Genomic DNA, 24,500 nt, shown 5'->3' on the forward strand with positions numbered 1-24,500 from the left:
CTATTAATACATTACTAGGAAACTTTTTTTTATTTGTCAATTACAAAAATGTATCTTACATTGGTGTGCAGTTTCATTGTTCGTTCCGATTATTTTTGGAGTAAATTTGTGACAAAAATCAATGTTTTAAGGTTTTCGTTCCATCACTGATAACAAAATTATAAGTGTACAATGAAAACTATAATTCTTTGCTACGTTTCGCTATTGTATACTTTTATTGTTTCTCGATTGTGCTCTTTTTGAGCGAGACGTGATTCAACAATGACGACGACGTTGATCGTGAACACAGAGCTTCCGTAAAAGTCTAAATAGGCGCAATATTTCTTAGAACGTCCTAATATTTAGTCTACTATAGATATTTACTGATTTGGTTATCGTGCACCATTTCCTTTTTCTCTGTCTTCCTGTTATCGTTTATTTGAAATTTATAGATGAATAATTTGTATAAAAAGTATTGGACTATAACAGATGGCAAGAAATTATTGTGCATCTAAAAATGATTATTTCATCCAATGTATAAATTGTATTTTAATTTAGCGAAGTATTTCTTGATTTATGGCAACGAGTTTGTCGAGAATTTCTCGACGCACGTCCAAACGATAAAAGTATGTTTCCAGCATATCTTGATATCCGTCCGCAAAGGATTAATGTCTATCGTGAAGGATTAATCTGCATTGGAATTAGTATGGCATTGATTCTCAAACCTGTTCGCACAAGATGTATTCCTTTTATTGTTCTCGTGGCTGTCTTTTATGTAAAGTAATATTTTCAGTAAAAATAAATAGCGATCGCTTGATTGGAGACTCCAAATGTGATACAAGTAAATCGACGAGTAGTGAAATTCCTCCCGTTAACGTTGAATTGAATTACTATCATTGTATGATACGCGTTGTTCAGGGCATGCTGATTTTTTACATTGATAAAGTAACATTTTTACCGCCAAGAATATAATGTTCGTATCAACGCGAAAAATGGGAGATAGGTACGTATAAAACTTTTCGTTCATTTTTTCATTTTTCCATTTGTTTTGATTTCTCATTATTCACGTTAATAATAGGTGTTGTGTACAGTAAACATTGAAACACAATATATATATATATATATAGTCTCATATTATTTTGTTTCTTTTGTACTTGTCGATTCACTGGGATCACTTGCACAATCGCCATTCAATCAATCGCTATCCATTTTCAGAGAAAATATTACTTTACGTAAAAAAAAATTGCAAACAATGAAAGAAATATACAGTAATTTCCACTTTCAAGTATGAATTTTTTCACTTAAATATAAATAACGAAATCGTCTCCGCTATTATTTATATTTATGTAGGATGAGCGGATCCATTGACCCTTATTGAATTTCATCTATTAATGAAATCTGCAATTTTAATACTTCTCTAGCGAGATTTCGTTCAAACTACTTCCTATTATATTTTATTCGAATCACTTTTGAAAAGCTTCAATAATATCAAACTTCGTATTTCATGATTCGATTCCTGAGCACAGGTAATACGAAACTCGTTTGTTATAGTCGATCTCATTTTCCCTCGGTGTGTTACATTCGTTTTCTTCGTCGTACAGTTTACACGTGACCAGATTTCAATCTGAGATAAAAACGATTACCTACCTCATTTCCGACTAAATTGGCGGTTCGAATTTTGTCACTCAAAGTGGGAATTACTGTAACACGTGAACAGTTTGAGAATCGATACCATACTGGTATCAAATATAGTTCAATTTTCTATTTTTGACAAAAATGAAATGTAACAAGGAGACAAATGAAAAGGAAATTGTCTTAAATTGTTCAAGCGCATTGCCTTGCCCGTGTCTTTAGTGGATTAAACAGTTCAGTACTCGACAGACTAAACTATGAAAGAATTAAGTATACATAGCAAGAGAACCCCATCTTACAATCCTTCACGTGCCAATTTCATTGTCAGAAACGGAGAAATATCCCACTAGATCCTAGTGACTAAAGTGTGCAAAATATGCACTAGTTCTCCAAGGAGAAGCGATACATCGGTACATTTTGTAAGATTTCACCCCATGTGAGAGAATATTCCATAAAGTATCTTGTTTCAAAGACGAGTACATGGAATTGGAACCATTTATTACGTAATTATGAAGGAACATTCAATGCATTTTTTGTTCATTTTGAACTACACCTGACTCGAATATTGACAAAAAATTCGTAGGTGTTGGTATCGGGACGAGACACGGTATTTTGTATCCGCGGTTTATCTCGTCGATAATATTTTGCTAACGTTCTCAATCTATGTATTTACGTGCGTGAATTGAACACGTACAGTGCCAGAAATGCGTGCTTCCTCGAAATAAATCGTTCCATTAACGAGTGCATCATTGACTTCGGTCATCGAAACGTCGACTTGGAATCATAGATACTGTAATTGCCTGAAAAGAATCTCACCAGGCTATGATTATTTCGTATATCTCATACTCTTAACACCAGGTTAGTCTGCATGTAATGCAAGGCAAATTGCCGCTGTGTATTTCCTGTGCGCCTCGCAGCGGCGATAATTTCAAATAAACTCCTTATCTCGTCGGCCTCCGATCGTAATTGATCTCTTCCTAGCAGGTGGATCCACCGCCATTCGGGGTGGAAGGTGATCGACTTCCTTCGGTCTCTCAACCGGCCAGAAGTCTCGAGGGTAGTTACGATAGTAGTAGCGGTGACTCGCCTATTAGCAATCACGGCAGCAACGGTGTGCACTCCGGTCTCGGTGGTGTCATCAGTATTCCTACTTCCAGAAAATTACCCTCGTTGCACCCCCATACTGGAACAACGCCCCACTTGCCGCAATCGCAATCCGGTGAGTGATCACAGATTTCTACATTTCATCTTTGTTTTTATACACTGCCGTCCATAAATCACCGGACACTTATTCAGTTGGAAGAATGCAAATTCAGATAGGATTCAATTGTTAAAAATATTCTTTCTACCTTCTCTTCTTATATTTAAATACGCAAATTCAGATTAGGATTCAATTGTTAAAAATATTCTTGCTACCTTCTCTTGTTATATTTAAATACGCAAATTCAGATTAGGATTCAATTGTTAAAAATATTCTTTCTACCTTCTCTTCTTATATTTAAATACGCAAATTCAGATTAGAATTCAATTGTTAAAAATATTCTTGCTACCTTCTCTTGTTATATTTAAATATGCAAATTCAGATTAGGATTCAATTGTTAAAAATATTCTTACTACCTTCTCCTTTTATATTTAAATACGCAAATTCAGATTAGAATTAAATTGTTAAAAATATTCTTTCTACCTTCTCTTCTTATATTTAAATACGCAAATTCAGATTAGGATTCAATTGTTAAAAATATTCTTACTATCTTCTCTTGTTATATTTAAATACGCAAATTCAGAATAGGATTCAATTGTTAAAAATATTCTCACTACCTTCTCTTGTTATAATACGCAAATTCAGATTAGGATTCAATTATTAAAAATATTCTTACTACCTTCTCTCATTATAATTAAATACGCAAATTCAGATTAGGATTCAATTGTTAAAAATATTCTTACTACCTTCTCTTCTTATATTTAAATACGCAAATTCAGATTAGGATTCAATTGTTAAAAATATTCTTGCTACCTTCTCTTGTTATATTTAAATACGTAAATTCAGATTAGGACTCAATTGTTAAAAATATCCTTACTACCTTCTCTTCTTATATTTAAATACGCAAATTCAGATTAGGATTCAATTGTTAAAAATATTCTTGCTACCTTCTCTCGTTATATTTAAATACGCAAATTCAGATTAGGATTCAATTGTTAAAAATATTCTTGCTACCTTCTCTTGTTATATTTAAATTCCTTTCTCTACCTTCTCTCGTTGTATCTATTTATTTTATCATTCGATTGGACATTTAAAGGGTTAACGTACGATACGATATATATTTTCTTGAAGGAAATAATGTGTCACTTTTATTTCATAATTTACATTGTTTCATGTCAATTCGTTCATTTTGCATTTACCGAGTCTCCGGTGACTTATGGACAGAGGCATATGTAGGTATAAAAATTGATTCTGGAAGCAGCAAATTCTTTTTCCAAGTAATTTTATAAAGGAATTTGTTGAAAAATGTAATTTAAGATAACATTCAATGGAAACCATTTTTTATCGTCGTACTAATTCCTTTTAACAAAATACATGTGTATGTAAAAAATGTGAAATTAAATTTTTCAATACAAAGTTTCATTCTTTATAAAATCAAGTTCAAATATTTGCAATTTATATTTTTACTTATATTTGTTTTTGTAAATATTGATCTGTTTGTACAGATTTATTACGATGGTTCGATAAAATCGAATAATACAAAACACTGTATTGCTAAGCACACCTAGATTGTTGTATACTGAAACGATTTTCTTATTTAGTAAAGTATGCAATGACTCGAATCATGCTCGTTTTATGCAAGATGTAGGCTTCCTACAAAAATTGCGTTATTAAGTGCAAAACTCTTTATTACTGCTCGTAGATGAGAACCTGTAATTATTTTGTAGAGGATATTTTTTTTTCGAATAGGAATAGCGCATACCGTGTATGATAAAATCTGTAATTAAGGAAAAAGTGATAACACCGGTCAAACATGAAAAATTCATTAAAATCGGTTAATGCCTGCTTTCGTTCTGAAACAGTTTTATATGCGATGACCGGGTAATATTTTTAACAATTTATATAATAATAAAATCACAAATTATTAGATTCACGAATAAATAAATAAGGTGTGGAAACTTATCGTGTTACAGTAACTCCTCGCTAAAATATTGCGTTCGTTTCTCGATAAAACGTACCAAATTATTCCCACCATTATTTATGTCCTTCAGCTCGAACCGTCGGCAGCTGCAGATTTAAAAACCGGCTGGCCGAACTTTAAACCAGTGCTGCATACATGTTGGTCTCGTAGTTATTAATGTAAATGAAAAACTTTTATATTTATCGTTATATCCTCGTGAGAGTATCATCGATAAATTGGTAAGATTGTCTTATCAAAAATAAGACCAAACATGATTTCATTCAGACTAGTTTTAATTATATGCAATTAAAAGTGTTTGAGAAATAATTCGAATACTCGTACGTTATACGTAGGAGGAAATATGATTCGATATGGTCATGTTTTATCTCATTTTCATCAAGAAAATCTCACCAATTTATCGACAATACTTTCATGAAGATACAACGAAGAATATAGTAATTTTTAGGGTGTCTTAATGTCTCATGTCGATACACGTGCAGTATTACTTAGAAGTTAGACAACCGAGTGCCTCTAATAGGAAACTGCTGGCTATCGCGCTCATTCTTGATGTATTTAATTTACTTTCTTCGTTGGACGATTTGCATGTAACTGTTTTTTCAGTTCAAGATACGAGAAGTCGATTTCAGGAACGAATGCGTTACCATCTCTCCTTAAAAGGTCTTAGTTAACTTGGGGTTACTGTACTTTCACGTACACTGTCGTTACTTTTTGTAGACAAAAATAAATGATAAGTTCGAGACATAAATAATATACATTTAAGTTCATGTCACATACATACTCGGCATCAATTTGTACTATCGGTACTTTCGTAATAAATGTTCTGTACAATATCGAGTGGGTACCAAAGTCATTGAGATTGTCTCAAAGATACGAAAGAAAATGAAATCAGTGTAAAATATGCAATTGCAATAGTTACAGTTTCGCGCAAAGATTTTTACCGATTAGATTTCGTAATTACTCGAAGTTGAATCAGTTTACTTTCACTGTTTGTTTCACATCGATTAAATTTTGTTTCTTATTGCGGACACATTTAGAATAGTATTGGTACATCCTCGGTATAATACGATATTGCTATCGACCAAGTATTCGTTACAAATTAATCGATATTGAAAATCGAATGCTTTCCAATTCTTTCTTTTACGTACGTGGTACTGATATCTCATCGTGTATAATTTCTTCGACTTCTAAAAACCGAAAATAATTTACGATGCACTCTATCGATCGCATAAAATATTTATGACAGTAACTGTTATAACGTGCCATTTATGAACACAAAAATAGCATAAAACACGCGGACCGTTAACAAATTTATATATCTTACGAAAATCTGTAGATCTGTGCATTATTACCGATACCATTCCGAAGAATTTAATATAAATAAGAAAAAGTGCAGTTCGTATGCAAGTACAAAACCGTTTCAAGTAGAATAAAAGCATCGAAAATAAATTACTTCAGTTACAGTTGTAACATCGGCTATAAAATATTTTTGATACAAGTGTAACATTTGGATGCATTGGTTCGCTTTTTAACAAAGTATAGTTGAATCACAGAATTTTAAATATGTATATCTACTATACCACAAAATATCCATACAAAAATATATCGTTAAGTTGGTATAATTATTTTTTAGATCGGTGACCAATGTGACTGTTACACGAAATCTAGTGCAAAATAAGAATATATATATATATATATATTTAATGTAAAAGTAATAGAAAAGTTAATACAAATATAAATCGAGATTTAAAGGTAACATGGAACATATATACAGTAATCGTTAAATAAAACGTTCTACGTTCGTTTTCTTATCAAATATAAATTAGACATAATGTCTATACACTATTGACATAGTTATTGCGACCAGTTTTTCCATCTAGTATACACGTAATCGCTACCGGCGTTGAATTAGTGTGCATCGGCATTTCCCGAATCACAAAACGTAGCTCGCCGATAAAAATTAAAGGCCCTCATTAGCGTGATACGCGCGGCATTGAACCCTAACTGCTTAATATGCATGCCCATCGCCCATTAACTGCGGTGCACCTGCTTGTGATGAATATACATGTAAGCTACATGTATGTACATGTTCAAAACCGGGATTGCCAACCTGTTGCTTGCTTCGATTTCTAGTCACCCCCTTTGCTTCACCTACAGAACCCACCCTCTGCTCACGGAGCAGCATCATTCTCCACCGCTACCAAACAGAGACAAACTACAGGCTAAATAATAAAAACGAATACAATACGAGAACTTGTTTCGCGTAATCGTGACGATTTTCTCTCTTTTCTACGTAAATATATACAATTTGTGTCGAGTTTCGCGTAAACTGTGATTAACTTGATCTGGTTAAGCAGGACCATCATATTCGCTTACGTAGATTCTGTTGGAGTTAAAAGATATTGGGTTTGTATCTGTAGAAACAATGTTTAGTATTATGCCCGAAAAATACACAAAACACAAGTGTGCGGTAATGCAGCAATCGAAATAACATGTATCGAAAATAATATGAAAAGCGCGAGAAATACATAATTATTATCAATTTAATTATGTATGTTTTTACGTTTACTTATTTTTACTATATTTACTCTCAATTGTAATATAGTGGTTACTTTCATCCCTGAAGAAGTGAATTGAAAGGTTTGCATTGGATAGGCGAAAAAGTAACACGTTCGAAATAAATTATAGAAAATATCAAGTTTATTAAATCAAATATAGAAAATATTATTTATTTCATACGTTTAATAAATTTTCCTTAGTTCAGGTTTATCACAGGAGTGGTTTATTTCATTCTTTTTTAACGAACTGGTTTTAGCTTCATCATCAAATTTTCGATCGTTAACATAATAAATGTATTGTAGTAAAACGTTTTGGACTCTAGTATTCTTCGAGTTATCTTTATTACAGTATTATTTATTAGAAATCTAAAAGAAAATATACGAAGAATTAATTATTCGTGAGAGAAAAGAACTAATTAAAAATTTATTAATGGTCAGATAAGACACTTGCGAACGAACATTTCCAAGTATTGAAAAATGATACAAAATTATTTTATTCACAATTTTAACTTTTTTACTCAATAAACTGCTACATACGTATTAAGAAAATCAATCTTTATTACTTTGTAGAAAAGGGTCCGTCTCAAGAATAACTTGACATCTGTCTGTAAAAAATTTTCGAATTGTTTGACAATGATATAAATAATAAAAGATTCTGTTCCATATATTTCCTTCACATTCTTCTCGGAAATTGACAAATTAGGTTTTTGAATTTACAGAAGTTTACAGTTCGTGTATTAAAATCGTTTAATGATTTTAAAATAAATTATACTCTGTTTAGAGTAATTAATCCTGGAATCCAAGAAAAAGTTTCAGATTCATTGCTTCGTACTCTCGAGTTGCCTAATCGAAAGAAAACCGAGACAAAATATTAATTTTTCCAATACGTGTACGTGCTCGTCGAGGAAAGGAAAGCGTGATTTAATTAGCGATTTTCTTCTTTTCCTTGTTAATTATCGAATGTGTGGGTTTTGTCAAGCTTTGTGGTTTTATTAGACGTCGATCTTTTCGATCGAGCTGGTCGATAGGTGAGTAGTTTGTGCAGTAGGTGAGAGCTGCCACTTACCAACGTAGATTTCTAATCTATGTGTATGCATTCCGGTTCTCTGCCATCTTCGCGGTGATTTTGTAACGGTATCACGCTGCCTTAACTTACGGTATTATAAAAAATAACGAAACGCCATTTCCCCATAACAAATTATTATACTTAGGAACAGTGTTCCATTTTAAAAAAAGTTCGCTCCTTGCTATTTCGAACTTCTACGAACGAGACTTTGTCTACGTATTTCGAAACGCATCGGTTGAATTGCTTTAATTACTGCTAATTGTTCTTTCGCGCACGTTAATTGCTTCACCGTTGCTTAATTCGATGTCTTAATTATGCGAGATATTTGAAATCATTATTTGATTAAAATTTATGCTGAAACTTGTAAAAAGAAAGTAACCGACCGATTAAAGAAAAATTATTATTTCCACTGAAATTTCGCTCGTTACACCTTCTCCGAGGTTTATTTACTTGTTACTTTGGTTACGCTTTTTAAGAAAAATATTTAACATTGTGATAATTATCAATTATGTGACCAAGTTATTAAAAATATAATATTAAACAGGTGTACGGTACAAATATATTTTCGCATCGTGTTCTGTTTTTGAATAAATATTCAGCCGTTGCTACAAACTCTGCAATTCAACAAATTGTAGTTTGTTACACAATGCGAGTTGTCAATCAACCGAAATTATGCGTTTCTCAAACTATGTCTATTTCTCCCATGGTATTTACTTAAGGTCTCGCTGCACAGATTGAACTCAGCCAAGAACGGTCAATAAAGCGAAATAATTATAAAAGTAATTATATTTGTCAGATAAGCAGACCTCCCTTGTCGCAAGACCTGAGGACAAAGGCTGGTATTCAGTGGACTTCATCGAAAGACTATTATTTATCCGCGTACGTTAGCAATTACTGTACAAAATTTTATTTAACGAGATCCGATTAATGAACGATCATTATTCTCCTGGAGGACAATCGGAGCACTGTCCGCCAGTTCTTTTAATTTAACGTCTGTTATACGTTACCTACAATTTTCGAGATTTATGATATTGATCGACGTTACAGTAATTCCTCGTTAAAAGACCGGATTTTTATTTCGATAAAAGTATTGGTATCATTTATACCGATCGATTCGCGAGAATGGCAGTTGTACTAGATTGTTCGATAAGTTTTGTCATTCGAACAGTATAGCGCTAGATTGCTCAAGAAATTTCGTCGTTCGATAAAACTTATCGAACAACCTATTGTAAACAAAAATCGACTAGCCATCGAGAAGGATCCTTGTCAATATCTAATAATAAAAATTAAAATTTTCATATCTGCGACTACATCACCGTGAGAGTATTATCAATTGTCAATGGATGGGTAATACTTTAATGAAAATATTATGAAAAATATCGAAATTATTATTTTGTCTTACCGATTAATACACCGATCGAACGTACGTAATTCGAGATGCATTCACTGTTGCTGTTTCCCACTCCTTCTTCGTGTGTCTCATTCATTCTCCTCGTCGGGGCGGTACATGCGACGTTTAATGTCAGATTCAGGTGAAAAACGTCGATTCTTGGAATAATATTGTTTACCATACTCGTTAAAAATCTCCCATTGGCTCCGAGTACGAGACCAGTATCGAGAAGTTTCAGTATGAAATTATTTCTCATTCACCAACAGAGAGATTAACACCTTGCAAGTATACTTTGAGAATTGAACCGAGTTTTAAAGTATGAAATGTGGACTGTTTTGTAAAATGTCGATATTTCGTTACAGAATATCAGGCGATACACAAACAGGCAAATTAACTTTATTGTAATTCATAATAAACGTAAATGACGTAGCTAAGCCCTGTATCTGTTCATTTCTATTCAATGTTTCGTACGTGAATTTGAAAAATTACGAAGAAAATTGTTTTCGTTAATTTGTGTAATTCGTTTACAACAAAATTATGCAAGTTAATAAACAATACTCTAATAAAACATCTTAATTACAATTTAAACTTCGTATACGTATACTGGCAAATGTACAACTCTTAACTGTAATTTTAAGATCTTTTCTACTCGTGTGTGTATTCGGACGTTTATTGCAGGGGTTGATCACAGTACTTAAAATCCTGTTTTATCTTTTTGGATGAAATAATTTAATTTTTCAAGTACCTTCTATACCGTTGCCATTTTTCCGCATGCCGTTTACGCAGCTACGCGAAAAATCGCGATACCGTAATATTTGTATTCGATTCGAAGTAGACCTCGTAACAAACCATCGAGTTGAAATTATACTTTCTTATTGTATTTTTAATATAATTCAACATACGTAAAATAAATCATTAAGAAAGATAATGTAACTTTTACATGTACGTTACTTTCGCACAATCGTATTTAAACTGTCTCGTTTAAATAAAGGAAGTACGCATACCAATTGGATGATAAAATTTATTAGAAAGTCCGCAGTGATTACGATCGGGAGTGTTCGCGGATTCGGTTTGGCCGGTGGCTCTAATTTGAGCGAAAGCTTCGGAACGCCCGGTATAACCAAACGAAACGTACTTATAACGTCGTTCACAGTGATCCTAACGAAATTCAAGCCACTCTTTCACTTGACAACCCAAGCGAATGTTAACCCTGTTTTTACGAGCGTCCCCATTGGTCGGCGAGTCGTTCGTACTCGGCTAATATAATACGAACTTATAACCAAAGCCGATACCTAGGAGCTCGCTTTTGCTTTTACGATCTGGCTCGTTTTTAAAAGTTATCGTTATTTTGCTCGCTTTCGGATGAAATAGTTTGTTCACGGACGTAAACGGCTCGAAGGAGGCTAAAGTCTGCGCGCGAGCTAACCGCTAAACTTGAATTGACGTACACCGGCTTGTCTCGGTCCGTCCGGACAGGATTCTGCCCGAGTTCCGTGACAATTTCCTATCGGGATAGCACACGAACGATCCTAACATTTTTTACGAGCCTGGAACGGTAGGGACGGACCACCGTACACTCGTAACTAAATTATTTCCTTTCATTGTTGTGTGCTCGTTCATGCGCAAACTGAACTGGAAACGGTGACAGATTTTTGTGTCCCCGTGGTACACGATTCGTGTATCTTTGACACTCTATCTTTATTCTATTTTTTCTTTTTCAACCTTTTTCGACTCATCGTGTTCCCGTACTGTTCGTTCTTCTACAATTATTGTAACGGTTACTCTTGTTACTCGAAACACGAGTTTCGTACATTCGAGATATTTTTACCTTATCGAGAGTAGCTTTTGATTTGTACTAATTCTCGAGGGCTCCTTTTTTTTTTCTTTAATCCTTTTCGACTTATCCAGTTCCTGTATTGTTCGTTCTTCTACAATTATTGTAACGGTTACTCTTGTTACTCGAAACACGAGTTTCTTACACTCGAGATATTTTTACCTTATCGAGGGCAGCTTTTGATAAAATCGCAAAACCGTCGTACCAGAAGAAAAATTATCGGAGGAAAAAGGAAATTTACATGCACAACGTTTTTTCAAAGGTGGTTCGAAACTTTGCGAGTTTTTACTACCTATTAAACTGAATATAGAATGCTTAGCCGACAAATAGGTCAACAGATCAATCCTTCCGTTGTAATAAGCGATATCGATGCAAGTTTTTATCCGTATCTATTCATTGCTTACGGTAAGAAAACTATTTGATCACTTTATTATTTTAATCCGTTTCAAGAAACGTTTCCTTCCATTTTATCGCACACTTCGTATCTTCCTATCGTGAGCGATAAATAGACGCTCGTACATAGATAACTTATATTCTCGAAGTAGAAAATTGTTTATTCACTCTGAAAGGAATGATCTACGAACTGGTGTCGAAAGTATCCCTTCCCCCGTTAAGCTTCGAAAACGTTCTGTATCTGTTAAACAAAACTGTAAATACATAGTAGCGAGAACGCTACACACTGCTAACAATCGACAAAGGAAACACGTCCACTTCATAAATGAAAAAGTGGCATTTTCTCGGTCGTTAATTCATTAGTCGCGATCACTAAAAGCATCTTCACGGTAGACCGGGAACCCAATAAACGCAAAGGAATTACGCCAATAAAGGATTCAAGACGATTCCACCTCGTCTAATAATCGCTAATAACGAAATTTCTCGAGGGCTTCTGTCATTCATCTGTAGTTCTTTAGTGGAACGCGGCGATCCGAGGTTTACGATAGTCTTTCACGTAAAGAGCCATAAACCCCTTAATTGATTTACAACCCGCGCATTTCCACGGATCTGTGATGATGAAATTAACACGAGAGGGGGGGAAGGGGTCGTCGTCGTCGTCTTCGCATCATCGTTGGTAATGGAAAAGTGGCGTGGCCAGCGATACTGCGGAAAGTTTGACGGAAGTACACGGACATAGGGAATCGTTGTTGAACCCAGAGGTGATTATAGAGGGTATATGGGGTTGTAAAGTTCGCCTTTACGAGCTTGCATTTCGAGGCATCGAGCACAGCCTTTTAATAACGCGTCGCTTGTTGCTATACCGACGAAAGACACGACTGGCGAAAACGTAACGTCGGTCCCGCGCGTTTATATGCACGCCGGACGTTGTGTCATCGCCATTTTGAATCCCGCGCGACTCGGCCATCTGACGCGTGGCACTTACACAACTACTCCGTTCTCATAATTACCTTTTTTATTCCTCCTCGTAAAGATAATTTCTTGCTCTTTTTCTTCTAATTGTGCTGCACGATCGTTACGCAGCCGTTTGAAAATATTCTGGTAAAAAGGAAATGATATACGCACACGTTATTGGTTCTTCGTTTCGTGGCCTCCGCTCGCGCTGTATTTTGGAATACAAAAAGCACACGACTATAACTTTCATTTAACTCTATCCGCCTATAAATAATTCCCAGTTACCTGCGCACGGAGGAATGATTTACCGATCGTTTCATGGTGTTTTTAAATCCTCCGGTTGTGTGCTCGATTCTGGTTAAGTAATAGACGATAAAAACGTTGGATACGTTTTCCATTTGAACAGACACGTCTGTATAGAGAACATCGGGGAAAAGTATGGTTTTCTCGAAGAAAGTGCTTCGAGTGTTTACAACGGGACGATAAAGATTCTGGCAACACAGTAGTAACAATACTTCCTTTGGTGTTCAACATTGAGAAATACACCGTGGTTAATTATCGTAGCGACTAAAATTTGATGTCATGCAAAGGTAAAAAAAGTTTCTCCTGTAAAATGCGCATAAACATTGAGCCTTACCTGCCGTTCGTGAATCTATTAAATTATATTTACATCGGTAATGCTAAATATTTATAAGCTCGACAATTTTTGTTCCAGCGTATACCTCGTTAACCCCTGTTTCGTCGCAAACATAATGAGATTGTAAAACGAAGAAAAATATATAATGCAGATTGGTTTTGCATTATTGTTTTTGAATATATCGATGTAAATGTTACACCGAACACGATCGCGAGTAGTGTACCAACCTGGAAGAATAAATTAATAAAATGCAAATACGCGTTTAATATTGTAATGATAATAAAAATTGTGTAAAAGTGGCACTAGTATCGGTTGTTGAGTATTTTACTACTCAAGTGTAGTACTTTAAGTAGAGCAGGATAATAAATGAGAAAAAAGGGAAAGAATAATTATGATATTTTTTCTAAATAAGTAGTAGAACAAAGAGGTACAAATTATTGAATTTTCATAAAATAATTGATTCCTGTTTCACCAATTGTTGGTTTCAATCCTTTGTCGACGAAGAACGGTTTTGAAACAGACGATAAGAAAATGGCGCGTAATTTATTAACGAGCTGTTACCTACGCATCGAGAAAAATAATTTAAATTAATTTTACTGTATCGATCGTATTGTATAATTATCGAATACAAGTAGATAGCCGTGTAGGAATATCACGGTGATGATTAAATTTTCCATTTGCTCCCATAACTTGAGTGTTAAAACATATCGTGTAAGTTTTATTTCTTCCTACATCGTTTCGGAAAATGATTTGTAATTTTTCATTGAACTTTTCTTCTCTATTTTTGTAATAGACTCTTTGTGAAAGTCGTCGACTATTACATAAACTTCACATGCGACGTACCAATTTTATTTTCTCCAATTAGCGATTCTTCGTACAATATATACAACTATTTATTGAACATACTTTTAAACCTAGAAAAATGTTCGCGCGCGAATATTTTCGACACTGGTTAAATTTACAATCTGCGTGGTATCCACAGAGTGTTTGTCAATGAATTTCACAATTTATAAAATGATTCTGTGCGCAAAAGTAAATAAAAGAACGTAGAATAAAACGAATATTATATAGAACGAGGTTAATTGATTTTCTCCTTCGTGTTTTTATTCAAGAATTTCCCCAAACAGTCAAGTTCACAATTTCTATCGACCAGTATCGAATACGCGTTATCTATTAATTAATAGAAACAAGCTAAGAATAAAACGAATTAGAAAATCTTTCGCAGTTGCACCATCGGTTACCGGACACTGCATGTACGGATCATAAACATCGCGAGACGAGTCAGTAGGGGTTCAACGTATATTTGTTCGGAATAATGTTTTACGACGTAGATAAGTTTTTTGGCGAGCAATTAGCGGTACGTGTACATGCAAAGACATTCGGTGTGAACCGTATGAGAAAAAGGCCTTAATAGGTAGGAAAGAGAAGACCGTACGAACTTCGTGGTTAACCAAGCCGATTTTATTCTCCCAATAAAACGAAAGCATGCTTTTTAGCGAACAGCAGGCGTTTGATTGGTTGTAAAGATTAATCTTCATCGCGCGAGATCTCCCCGGTAGCCTAGCAAGAAATATTCATTCTTCTGATAACGTGCACAACTCACGGAGATAACGCTTGCGATAACAGGACAGATTTAATGTTTTCTTTCCTTTTCTTTTTTTTTTTTTTAGTGCTTCCTTTGTCGTGCCAGGACTTCACTTCGCGGTGGAACTGTCATTATGCGATTCCGTCAATCGTACGTGGTAGAGTGGTGCAATTAGTCGGAATTTATACGTACAGGCATTAACGTCGAAGGAAGTTACGATCCCTAACTTCGGTCGGTGCTTGTCGAACGATAAACAATTTTAATTTCGCTCGACAAAAAAGAAAAGCCTTCCTTTGCATAAAGAGCGTAATCCTTCAGTTTTTACGTGTCTCGGGATTGCTGGAAACGGCACGCGTTCATACCGCGGCGATCATCGTTCCAAGAGAACGGTAATCGAAAGAGAAAGGGATTTTTGTTCCCTCTGTTACGGAACTTTACCAATTTTTACGACTACCGGGCCTCTGACTCTAGCACCGACCTTCTCGAAATTTTAACTCGTAAATCTTCGTAGGAGTTGGTCGGCTTTCTTTCTCCTCTCGGCTACCGCAATCGATGACATTCACGCCGATAGCCCGGTCCACTTACAAAATCTCATCAGTTGCCCTTTTATAGACTCCGGAGAGCGTACAAGGACTAAACGGAGAGGTAACCTTTCTTGTTACACGATACGGTCGGTGCACTGTTTTTAGGGGTCGCGTGGCGCTGTGGGGTAGCATTTACGACTTTCTTGGGTTACAGTTCCAGTTTTGTGCGCCGTCAGTAGTAAACACGGCCGAGGGTAGGTCAAGATGAAAATCGCCACGTGAACATTGTACTTCTCGTGTTACTTGCCGAACGACTCGGTCTTTTAAATCATTTCCACGGTGATTTTATTTTCTGGCTAATACAGTTTGTGTTTTTTTTTTTTTTTTACATACTTTTGGTATATGAACACGGGTTATTTGTACGATAGTTGTATGAAATGAAGTTTTATTTCTGAATCTGAAGCAGTGGTTGCCAGTCTTGAATAATTTTCAAACTCCGTTTCCTCGAAAACGAAATCTTGCGCGAAACAATTGTATTAGAAACTTGCATCGTGGAACACACTTTGTAATTTTAACGCGAGGGACGATACGTAATCATTATGTGTAATCTTATAGGTATGTATCGTTACTGTACATTACATACAATACACATATGCACTCAATTATTGTTACGAGTACTTATAGTGACAATGAAATGAAACTACAAAATATGCAGAAGTAATAAAAAAGGAAACAATTCAATACTTATTGTCCATTATTTATTGTCGATATATATAACAACAGAAAGTAGACAGAGTAGAGGAATGCCTTTATACGTGGTAAAATACGAATCAAAATTAAATATTTATCTTTAGAGACAATAAGTAAATTAGGCAATAAACTAAATTTTTCTTTCTACCATATTATTTTATTGATCAATGTAGACAATTTCGTTGAATAATGAATGACAATTTAACGTATTGGGTTTAGTACTGATAACAACTTACAATTTATCAAATTGCATTTGATTAGTAATGTTAATTATTAATATTTCTGAAATTAAATTATGAATTGCAAATGAATTACATATATTAAATTTGAAATGTTCCTAAATATGTAGAACAACTCTATACAACTTTAAAAAATTGTGTATAACACTTTATTTGTGTTAATGTCCTATAATTATTTATATAATCATAGTGATAATTATATAAATAAATCTTATTTACTATTATTTAAATATGAAACAGGTAAAAATTTGAAATTTAACTCAAAGCTGTATTTTTCATGCTCAATGAACTAAACAACGTTACGCAATATTGTTTTTCCAATACTTAAAATTATTTTTAAAATCGTACAATGCAATTTTTGAAAATTGTTAGTTGCTATCAAACGCAAACAGGCATTTAACATCGAACTCTATACTTTTTATTCTCTATTGTGTTGCGTGACAAACGGTTAAAAATTATGTCCAAACACGTAAATACTCTAGACTGGAAAACCTATATTTTTAAACGCACTACCGCGCAAAAAAGATCGGCCGGGATCGTTCCTAAGCTTTGACACCCTACAATTATTGTCTTTGTTCCCTACAAGTTTTATAACCTAACTATATTTCATGCATCAGGTATACGAATGGAAACAGGCTTTCGTGTCAACTTAATATAGGGTTAATAATAAATAAACCACGCCAGAATAAAAACGCGATTTTATAGATGGATTTATTAGACATATAAATGCAAGGAATTAAATATTAAATTCATTAAAGAATGCAAGGAATGAGTTACGCGATAGCAATTAATTTGTTACCGAAAGTATAATGCAATAGTAATGAATATATCTCACAGACGTGTGAAAACGACAGACTTTCGTATGTCTATATTTATTGTTTTCAGTTGGTGGAAGAAGAAAAAACATGATTGTGCAGTAAAAAGTCGCTCGTCTGACAACAGTCTTCGGCTTAATTTATTTCAATAAAATTTTATTCGAATAATGCCCAACTCAAACATAGTTATATATTGTACACAACGTGTTTCTACACGGTGGAATTTCAGATTTTTGAAAGAACTCTAAAAGCTGCTCAAAAAATGAAATTGCAATATTTACTTTTCGTAGTTTTAGTTATTTTCTCGTTTTAAATATACCTTATTTAAGATCCGGTGATAAATTAATTATTCACAAGAGCACATTCGCAGCTGCGTATGTCGTATCGAGTGTCGATGTCGATATCGATGCCGCTGTTGATGATATTGACATATGGTACCTTTATTTGTGGATTTATGTGAATAAAATAGTATTTGAATAACTTCCTTCCGTTCATGTTTCCTGTTGGAAGATTATTCGAATAAAACGTTATTCGAAGAATTTATTCGAAACGTTAATAATTAAAATTTGAAAGGTGATCAAATTTTAAATTTTACTACAAGGAAGAATAAAATGTCGGTTTATTACGACCATACTTTGCAAATGCTGAAATATTCAAGCAATTTTTCTTTAGAAAACGAATTGTTTAATTTTGTACTGTATGTATATATTTCTTTTACGAGTTATTCCTCACATTCATATTGAAATTCAAGGTCGCAACAATATTAAACGAAGCATATAATAAGCTTACGATTATTCTATGCATGTATACATACATATATCATTATATATACAACAAATAAACTGTTTTGCACAGATCATATTCAATATGATTTAACTTGATCACTTAAATTTCAATCACATTCAATTCAAATAGGTAACAAATATATCAACCATATTTTTTAAAATTGATTCAATAGATAATATTTATCATTACTCAAGAGTCAAACATTTCTTAAAGTACCTATTTTTTATTCTCGACGCAAATGTGGAAAAATATAATTCATCAATTCTTCGTTTATTACAATACCATTTAGAATTTTGTTGCAAAACATATTTTAACATCATACGAATACAAAATTGTTACTGAAAGTTGTTACTGACCTATTCCTGAAACGATTTCTTCCTTTATAAACTGCAAACACTATGCGTAAATCGTTTATGACTTCATTGTACAAACACTATACAGGCAATAAGTTTGTGATTAGCTCGGAGTGAATAATAACTGCCTCTCCTCTTCTTCGTTCTTCATCTCCACCTCTTCTAACTCCCCCCCCCCCCCCCCCGCCCCCCGTGAACGCCGCGACGAATGCATTGAAATACATACACACACAAAGAGTGCAATTTATGATTAACGCTTCTGTAATACGATCGGTTTGCGTTACGTCGTAACGACCCTTGTAAAATCAAACCAGCCTTTACGGTTATACTTACGATTGTCGATAAGATATCTTATACATTTGTATATACATTTCGTAATACATTTAATCTGCACAGTATAGTGGTATTTGTTTCATTTGCAATTGAAATTCAACGAATTATAAGTTCTAATCGGAAGAAAATTAATAATTATACTTGTACGAGAATTAAATTTGAAATGTTCCATCTGTAATATTAATTAGCGAACTATTAATTCTGTAATATTTTTAAATCAGAGACAGATCATATCCGAATGAAAAGTTATTTCATTGAAGTAACATTCGAAGAGTTCGAATATCAAGATTCTCTTTCTTCGACGAATAACACGTAAATAAATCTATTCAAAGTGAACTTACACGAAACTTCGAATACTTTCGAATAAGTTGTCAAGCTCCCCATCTGTAATCACTTGAGAAGGATCGGTTACAAAGGCAGCGTGCGTCGACAAGACGTTGTAACAGCATCTCGCGTTACAGATGTGAATACCCACCCAAGTAAGTAAGTGCAAACTGCAAATTAAATAGTGTCCAACAGGTTTATTAAAAGAATAATCTTTCCTTGTTTCTTTTTATACGAAACAGTGTGTATGAAAATAATACCACGCTGTATATTTCTTAATAATGAAAATATGAAAAGTAATGAATAATGAAAAAATTAATTTAGCTTTTTAATTCCAAATTTATAAACTCAAATTTATATAAAGCTTAAAATACCTACTTTTATACCGAAAGAGGAAACGAACGATTATTCTATTAATCATATTATAAGGTACAGTTAAATTCGTAGTTTGCATTTATTTTTGGGGTGTATTTTGGTTTTGAACGAAACTTGACCATACTACTACAAATGTGTCCATTTCGACTTCCAGTCGATAAAATGCAGTTAGATGAGCAAGTTGACGACACCAGCGCATGTACGCTAATTTGGACAAGTTGTTTTGAAAGCAGTGTATATCAAACCGCAGAGATTCTTGCGAGGTAAGGGGTAAATGGCTCAGTTCACGTTACTTCTGTTCCTTCTCGCCATGTATATCGTAAGGTGCTTGGTAGCTGCGCGACATAGGTGCGCAGTCATTATATCGCCGACCACAAGATGGAACGACTTTAACTATTCAAAGCGTCTAATTATTTATGCGTGATAGGTGATATAAATTGCTACGAAGCAAAAGTATTTCTTAATATTTTGAAATAGGTTACCGGTTCAAGAATTAGATTGTTGATTGTTGCTGCAATTGTTACAAATTAAATTTATTTTATTACGTTAGAGAATTAATTTCTATTCGTATAACTTTTGCATAACAGTAAACGCAAAGCATTTAAACATAGTTTAATTTATTATCAATTTAAATTGTACAGGTACTTGAGGTATATACATGTGGTAAATAAACATATTGTTTTGTTTACAGTTGGAACTGTAGCAGTTAGAATTATGTATTAATTGAATATTTCGCCCCTAAGGTTTTAAGTTCTCTTCAGCAAATATAGTATTTATTTATTTACTTTTTTAAGTAACTTAAAATAAAGAGAAAATATGCAAAAAGAATTAGCAATATATAGAGTAACAAATAGAGTTAGAGTTGTCAAATGTGTTCTTACAACCGATAGACAGTATAAATTAGCTGTAAATAGTAAAATGGGGTCTCCAATGTATAGTAGAAATAAAGTAATAAAGTCAACAAATTCTGTCAAAATTTAATGAAATATGAAACAAAATTAAGGTAATTTTTTAATATTTGCACATGTATGACGGTAGAGAATTGATTCCTCTTGTCTAATATAAAGGGTGTGTATGGTAGTTGGATGTGCTATACATAACCATTTAATAAAAAATTTGCGGGGTTTGAGGGAGTCTATCATCTTATAGACTTACTTTATCCTAAGTACAACGATGTAAATGCAACTTTTTCTTTATAAGTGGAGTCTTATAGTATTCTATACAGTTTTGTCTATGAAAATGAAGGGTTCGGGCATTGAAATGCAAATAATTTATTAGATAGTTGAGAACAAAGTACAAGAGTACTTGAACGTTTCAAACTCTTGAATCCTAAAGTGAAATATTCGATATTTTGTATAAAAAATTGAAGATATCTTTTACACCTTTGTAAAGAAGCAAAATAGAAAAATCGATAAATTATGTCGTTGTTAAGACAATGCAATTCTTGTTCGAAACTCGTTTTTCATAGAATGAACAATTTAGAAGTAATTCCAAGTTGTTGAGTTAAGTAACTTACTGTGTATATTGTCAAATAGTTGAGAACCCATATGATCGATTACCAGTTAATCAAATTCTTGTCGTAGGGGAAAGCAGGGTAAAGTGGAACGGGTGGGTCAAGTGGAACACCAATGTTTTAGATGAATAAGAGTTGGGTATCGGATCTGTATCATATAACAACGGACTAAATGACCGTTAGCAATTTCGTTATTGATTATACTCCAGTATAGATCTTTTCTTGCTAGTATCAAAGTGCGAAATATTTATACCTTGAAAGTTTTAATATAATGGCAGTGTGATGATAATTTTTTTTTTTTCAATTTATTCATCAAGGTACCATTTCGGTAAGTAATGCATTACATTCTATAGTTCTTACGCTTTAATTTTTCGTGTCTATAACCTCTGTACTTCGAATTAAAATGAAAATATTGAACTTTTTCTGAACGTATCACCTACGGGGTGAAGTGGAACATTTTGCGTGACGATGAAGTGGAGAACGTCTACATGTAAAGAAAAATTAAAGTTTTTGTTAAAGATGGCAAGTATCGTCCAACAGTAATATAAACATCTTTGAGAACACCCTAATGAGCGATACTTATTTCGCAATAAGTTATTCAGTGATTCCACATCACAGGAAGACTGGATACAATGCGTTAATTGTAATGGTTAGGCCCACGAAGTTGTACACTAGTACTGAAAGGGATGATGAGTTACACATTTGCTACAATTGTTACTAAAAACTTGCCTTGCCTAATTTTTGAAAACAACTACAATTTTTAAATGGGTCCAGAGTATCGTTTAGAAAAATTGAGCATGATATTGACAATTTAAAAAAAAAAGGGACAAAAATATTATAATCAGTCTGTAAATCGGAGTAGACGGTTTTTATAAAAATTATCTACACTTATTCGTTATGCAATGTTTATTTTAATACTTTTTTTTCTAATGGGTGTTTCATTTAGTACTCTTGGACACATAACAAAAGAGCGCAAGGGTATTTAATAGATATTTTCAATGGATATCGTCGTCATGTTTTTCAAAAATTCAAAATATCCTACGCGTTTCCGTAAGTTTGCTGTAGTGCACAATTTGGGAATTTCTGGCCTGTAAAATACATAGTATGCTAACTACCGTGTGAAACATTCTGCATAATTATTTCTTTCAAAGATATCTTACTATGAGGTAATAATTTTATGGTTAACCAATAATCACATGTAAACGAAGTGTTCTTCTCGTTCGTTTTTCATGGTTCTTTGCTAATATCGTAACACCTGTGTGAACAATAATTTTCCAAGCCAAAAAGAAATCACTCTATGACCAGGTACAATGCGTCTTCGTAATGCGTGTATACCGGATGGAAACTTTCTTTTACGCGTTCACTGGAACTCGTTGGTCAGTTTACTGCTTTAACTTCGTTTGGGTGCAGCCCCTTTTCTACCTTCTCGATGAATTTTAGTCCTCCTATAGGAGAACTATAACTTCAACTTGTATTCTGGGCTATCCGAGGAATTCAGTTTATAACCGTCGACTCCACCGAGTTTTATTACACCTTTCGTCCTCTTTTCTCTGGCTGCTGGTCGGAATCAGTCGTCTTTGTCCTTTTTATGCGATCCTTCCACTATAACGAGCCAACTATTACTTGGTATACCTTATTTTAATCTACTCGTCGATAATGTTTAACCACTTGCCAGACTTGCTTCTATCAGGCACGGTCAGCCTCTTCTTACTGAAACTGAGTTGCCCGTGAAACGTACACGAGCATAATCTTTTATATTAATTTCGCCGTGATTTTTTCACCGCCTCTCTGGAATCGAATACGAAGAATGTATTGGAGAAAAAAATTTGAATGTGAGTTTTAGAAGTATTCGAGAAAAATAAAATATCAATGATAGTAAGTCATAGAAAATCGCAAGAATGGTTACAGATTTTTAATTGAAATAATAAAGTACGATTTTGGGTGACTATTTTTTACTAGTTGTGTAGAAATATGGTAAGAGAGAAAAATACAAACATTTTTAACGTTTTCTGTTTAGAGAAAGATGGTCAAACTCAACTGACGAGAAATTATTAGCAATTCTTACAATAATGTAATTTTTTGTCTATACACTTGCAGCGTTTATTTGTAGTCGATAGGTTTGTTTAATGTCATGTTTGTAATAAATTTGTAGCATATCATTTTTTCTCGTTTCAAACATTATATACTGATTGTTCATTTTCGATTTGTATTGGAAGTAACACGATATTTAAATTTTCTCCGGTTAAGTAAAGGTTCCATAAACAAAATTCATATTAATAAATTTTATTTGGCAGTCCTCCGTCTTTGGTGTAAATATTTTAAAATTCGTCGTCATACGATTGCCAGTTCAATAGTCATAATTTATTGAAGAAAATTTAGCACTGTTTTCAAACAACTATAAAATAAATAGTTCTCAAAATTTGAAAAAAAATTCTTGTACATACGTGTTCATATCGCTAAAGGATTCAACATATTTACATTTCAAGCAAATAAAAAAATGTTACTCCGAGAAGTGTCTAATTCGAACAGTTATTTCTGTTTTTGCTTTCCCCCGATACAATGACAATCTATGTCAAGTTGATGTTAAAATTGCCAATTTTGAATTTGGTGTACAGTTCGTTAATTATTTTTATCACTTTGTTGAGTAGAAAAGTTATTCTACGCGTCCTCCTATTTACGATAAGTGATATTCGTATAATAGGAGCATCGATATTAATAGTTAACGATTAATGTGGTAATATCGGTATTATGCAACAGTTTTTTAAAATTGATATGTTTGTACATATATCAAATGTATATCGATCTTGTTTGGTATGTACAGAATGAAAACGGTTTGATTCAAAATGATTCTTCAGTCTCCGATGTCACTACTATTGATTAAGTATTATACCCATGATTGACGTCGACTATGTGAAAATCAATTTTTCAACGGCATGTTGTACTTAAACTATACACTATTAGTATGTTATAAGCATTGTCAGTAAAGACGTTATACGCGTTTGAAACGTTCCAAAGAAAATTATGAATGAAAGAGGACGAAAAGAAGAGATGGACGACGATTTCTATCCATTTCTAAACAATGAAAGAAAATACGATAATCGAGATATTTTCAATTATACCTGTGTAGCTGGAAATTCTTTAGAAATGATTCGAATAACGTGTAACTAAAAACAGTTCGAATGAGGCCATGCTTGAATTCATTTTCATCGTGAAAACCTCTCTAGTCTATTGATGATAATACTTTTATAAAGGTATAATAAAAAATTTACAATTTTGTATAT

At 33.5% G+C, this 24,500-nt stretch overlaps 1 protein-coding gene across 9 annotated transcripts in view; it reads left to right on the forward strand.

Annotated features, from left to right (window-relative positions):
* Dsx (transcription factor doublesex) overlaps positions 1-24,500 on the forward strand; it is a 231,709-nt gene that overhangs the window by 11,506 nt on the left and 195,703 nt on the right. For 6 of the 9 annotated variants that reach the window (XM_076309405.1, XM_076309401.1, XM_076309407.1 and 3 more), the window contains exon 3: positions 2,593-2,830. In XM_076309405.1, coding sequence (XP_076165520.1) covers positions 2,593-2,830 — 238 coding nt within the window. Of the gene's footprint in view, positions 1-2,592; positions 2,831-15,292; positions 15,444-24,500 lie in introns of those variants that run through there. The other 3 variants (XM_076309406.1, XM_076309408.1, XM_076309409.1) reach the window with 2 other exon arrangements.

Source organism: Ptiloglossa arizonensis, chromosome 4, assembly GCF_051014685.1.
Source record: "Ptiloglossa arizonensis isolate GNS036 chromosome 4, iyPtiAriz1_principal, whole genome shotgun sequence".
Lineage (NCBI taxonomy): Eukaryota > Metazoa > Arthropoda > Insecta > Hymenoptera > Colletidae > Ptiloglossa > Ptiloglossa arizonensis.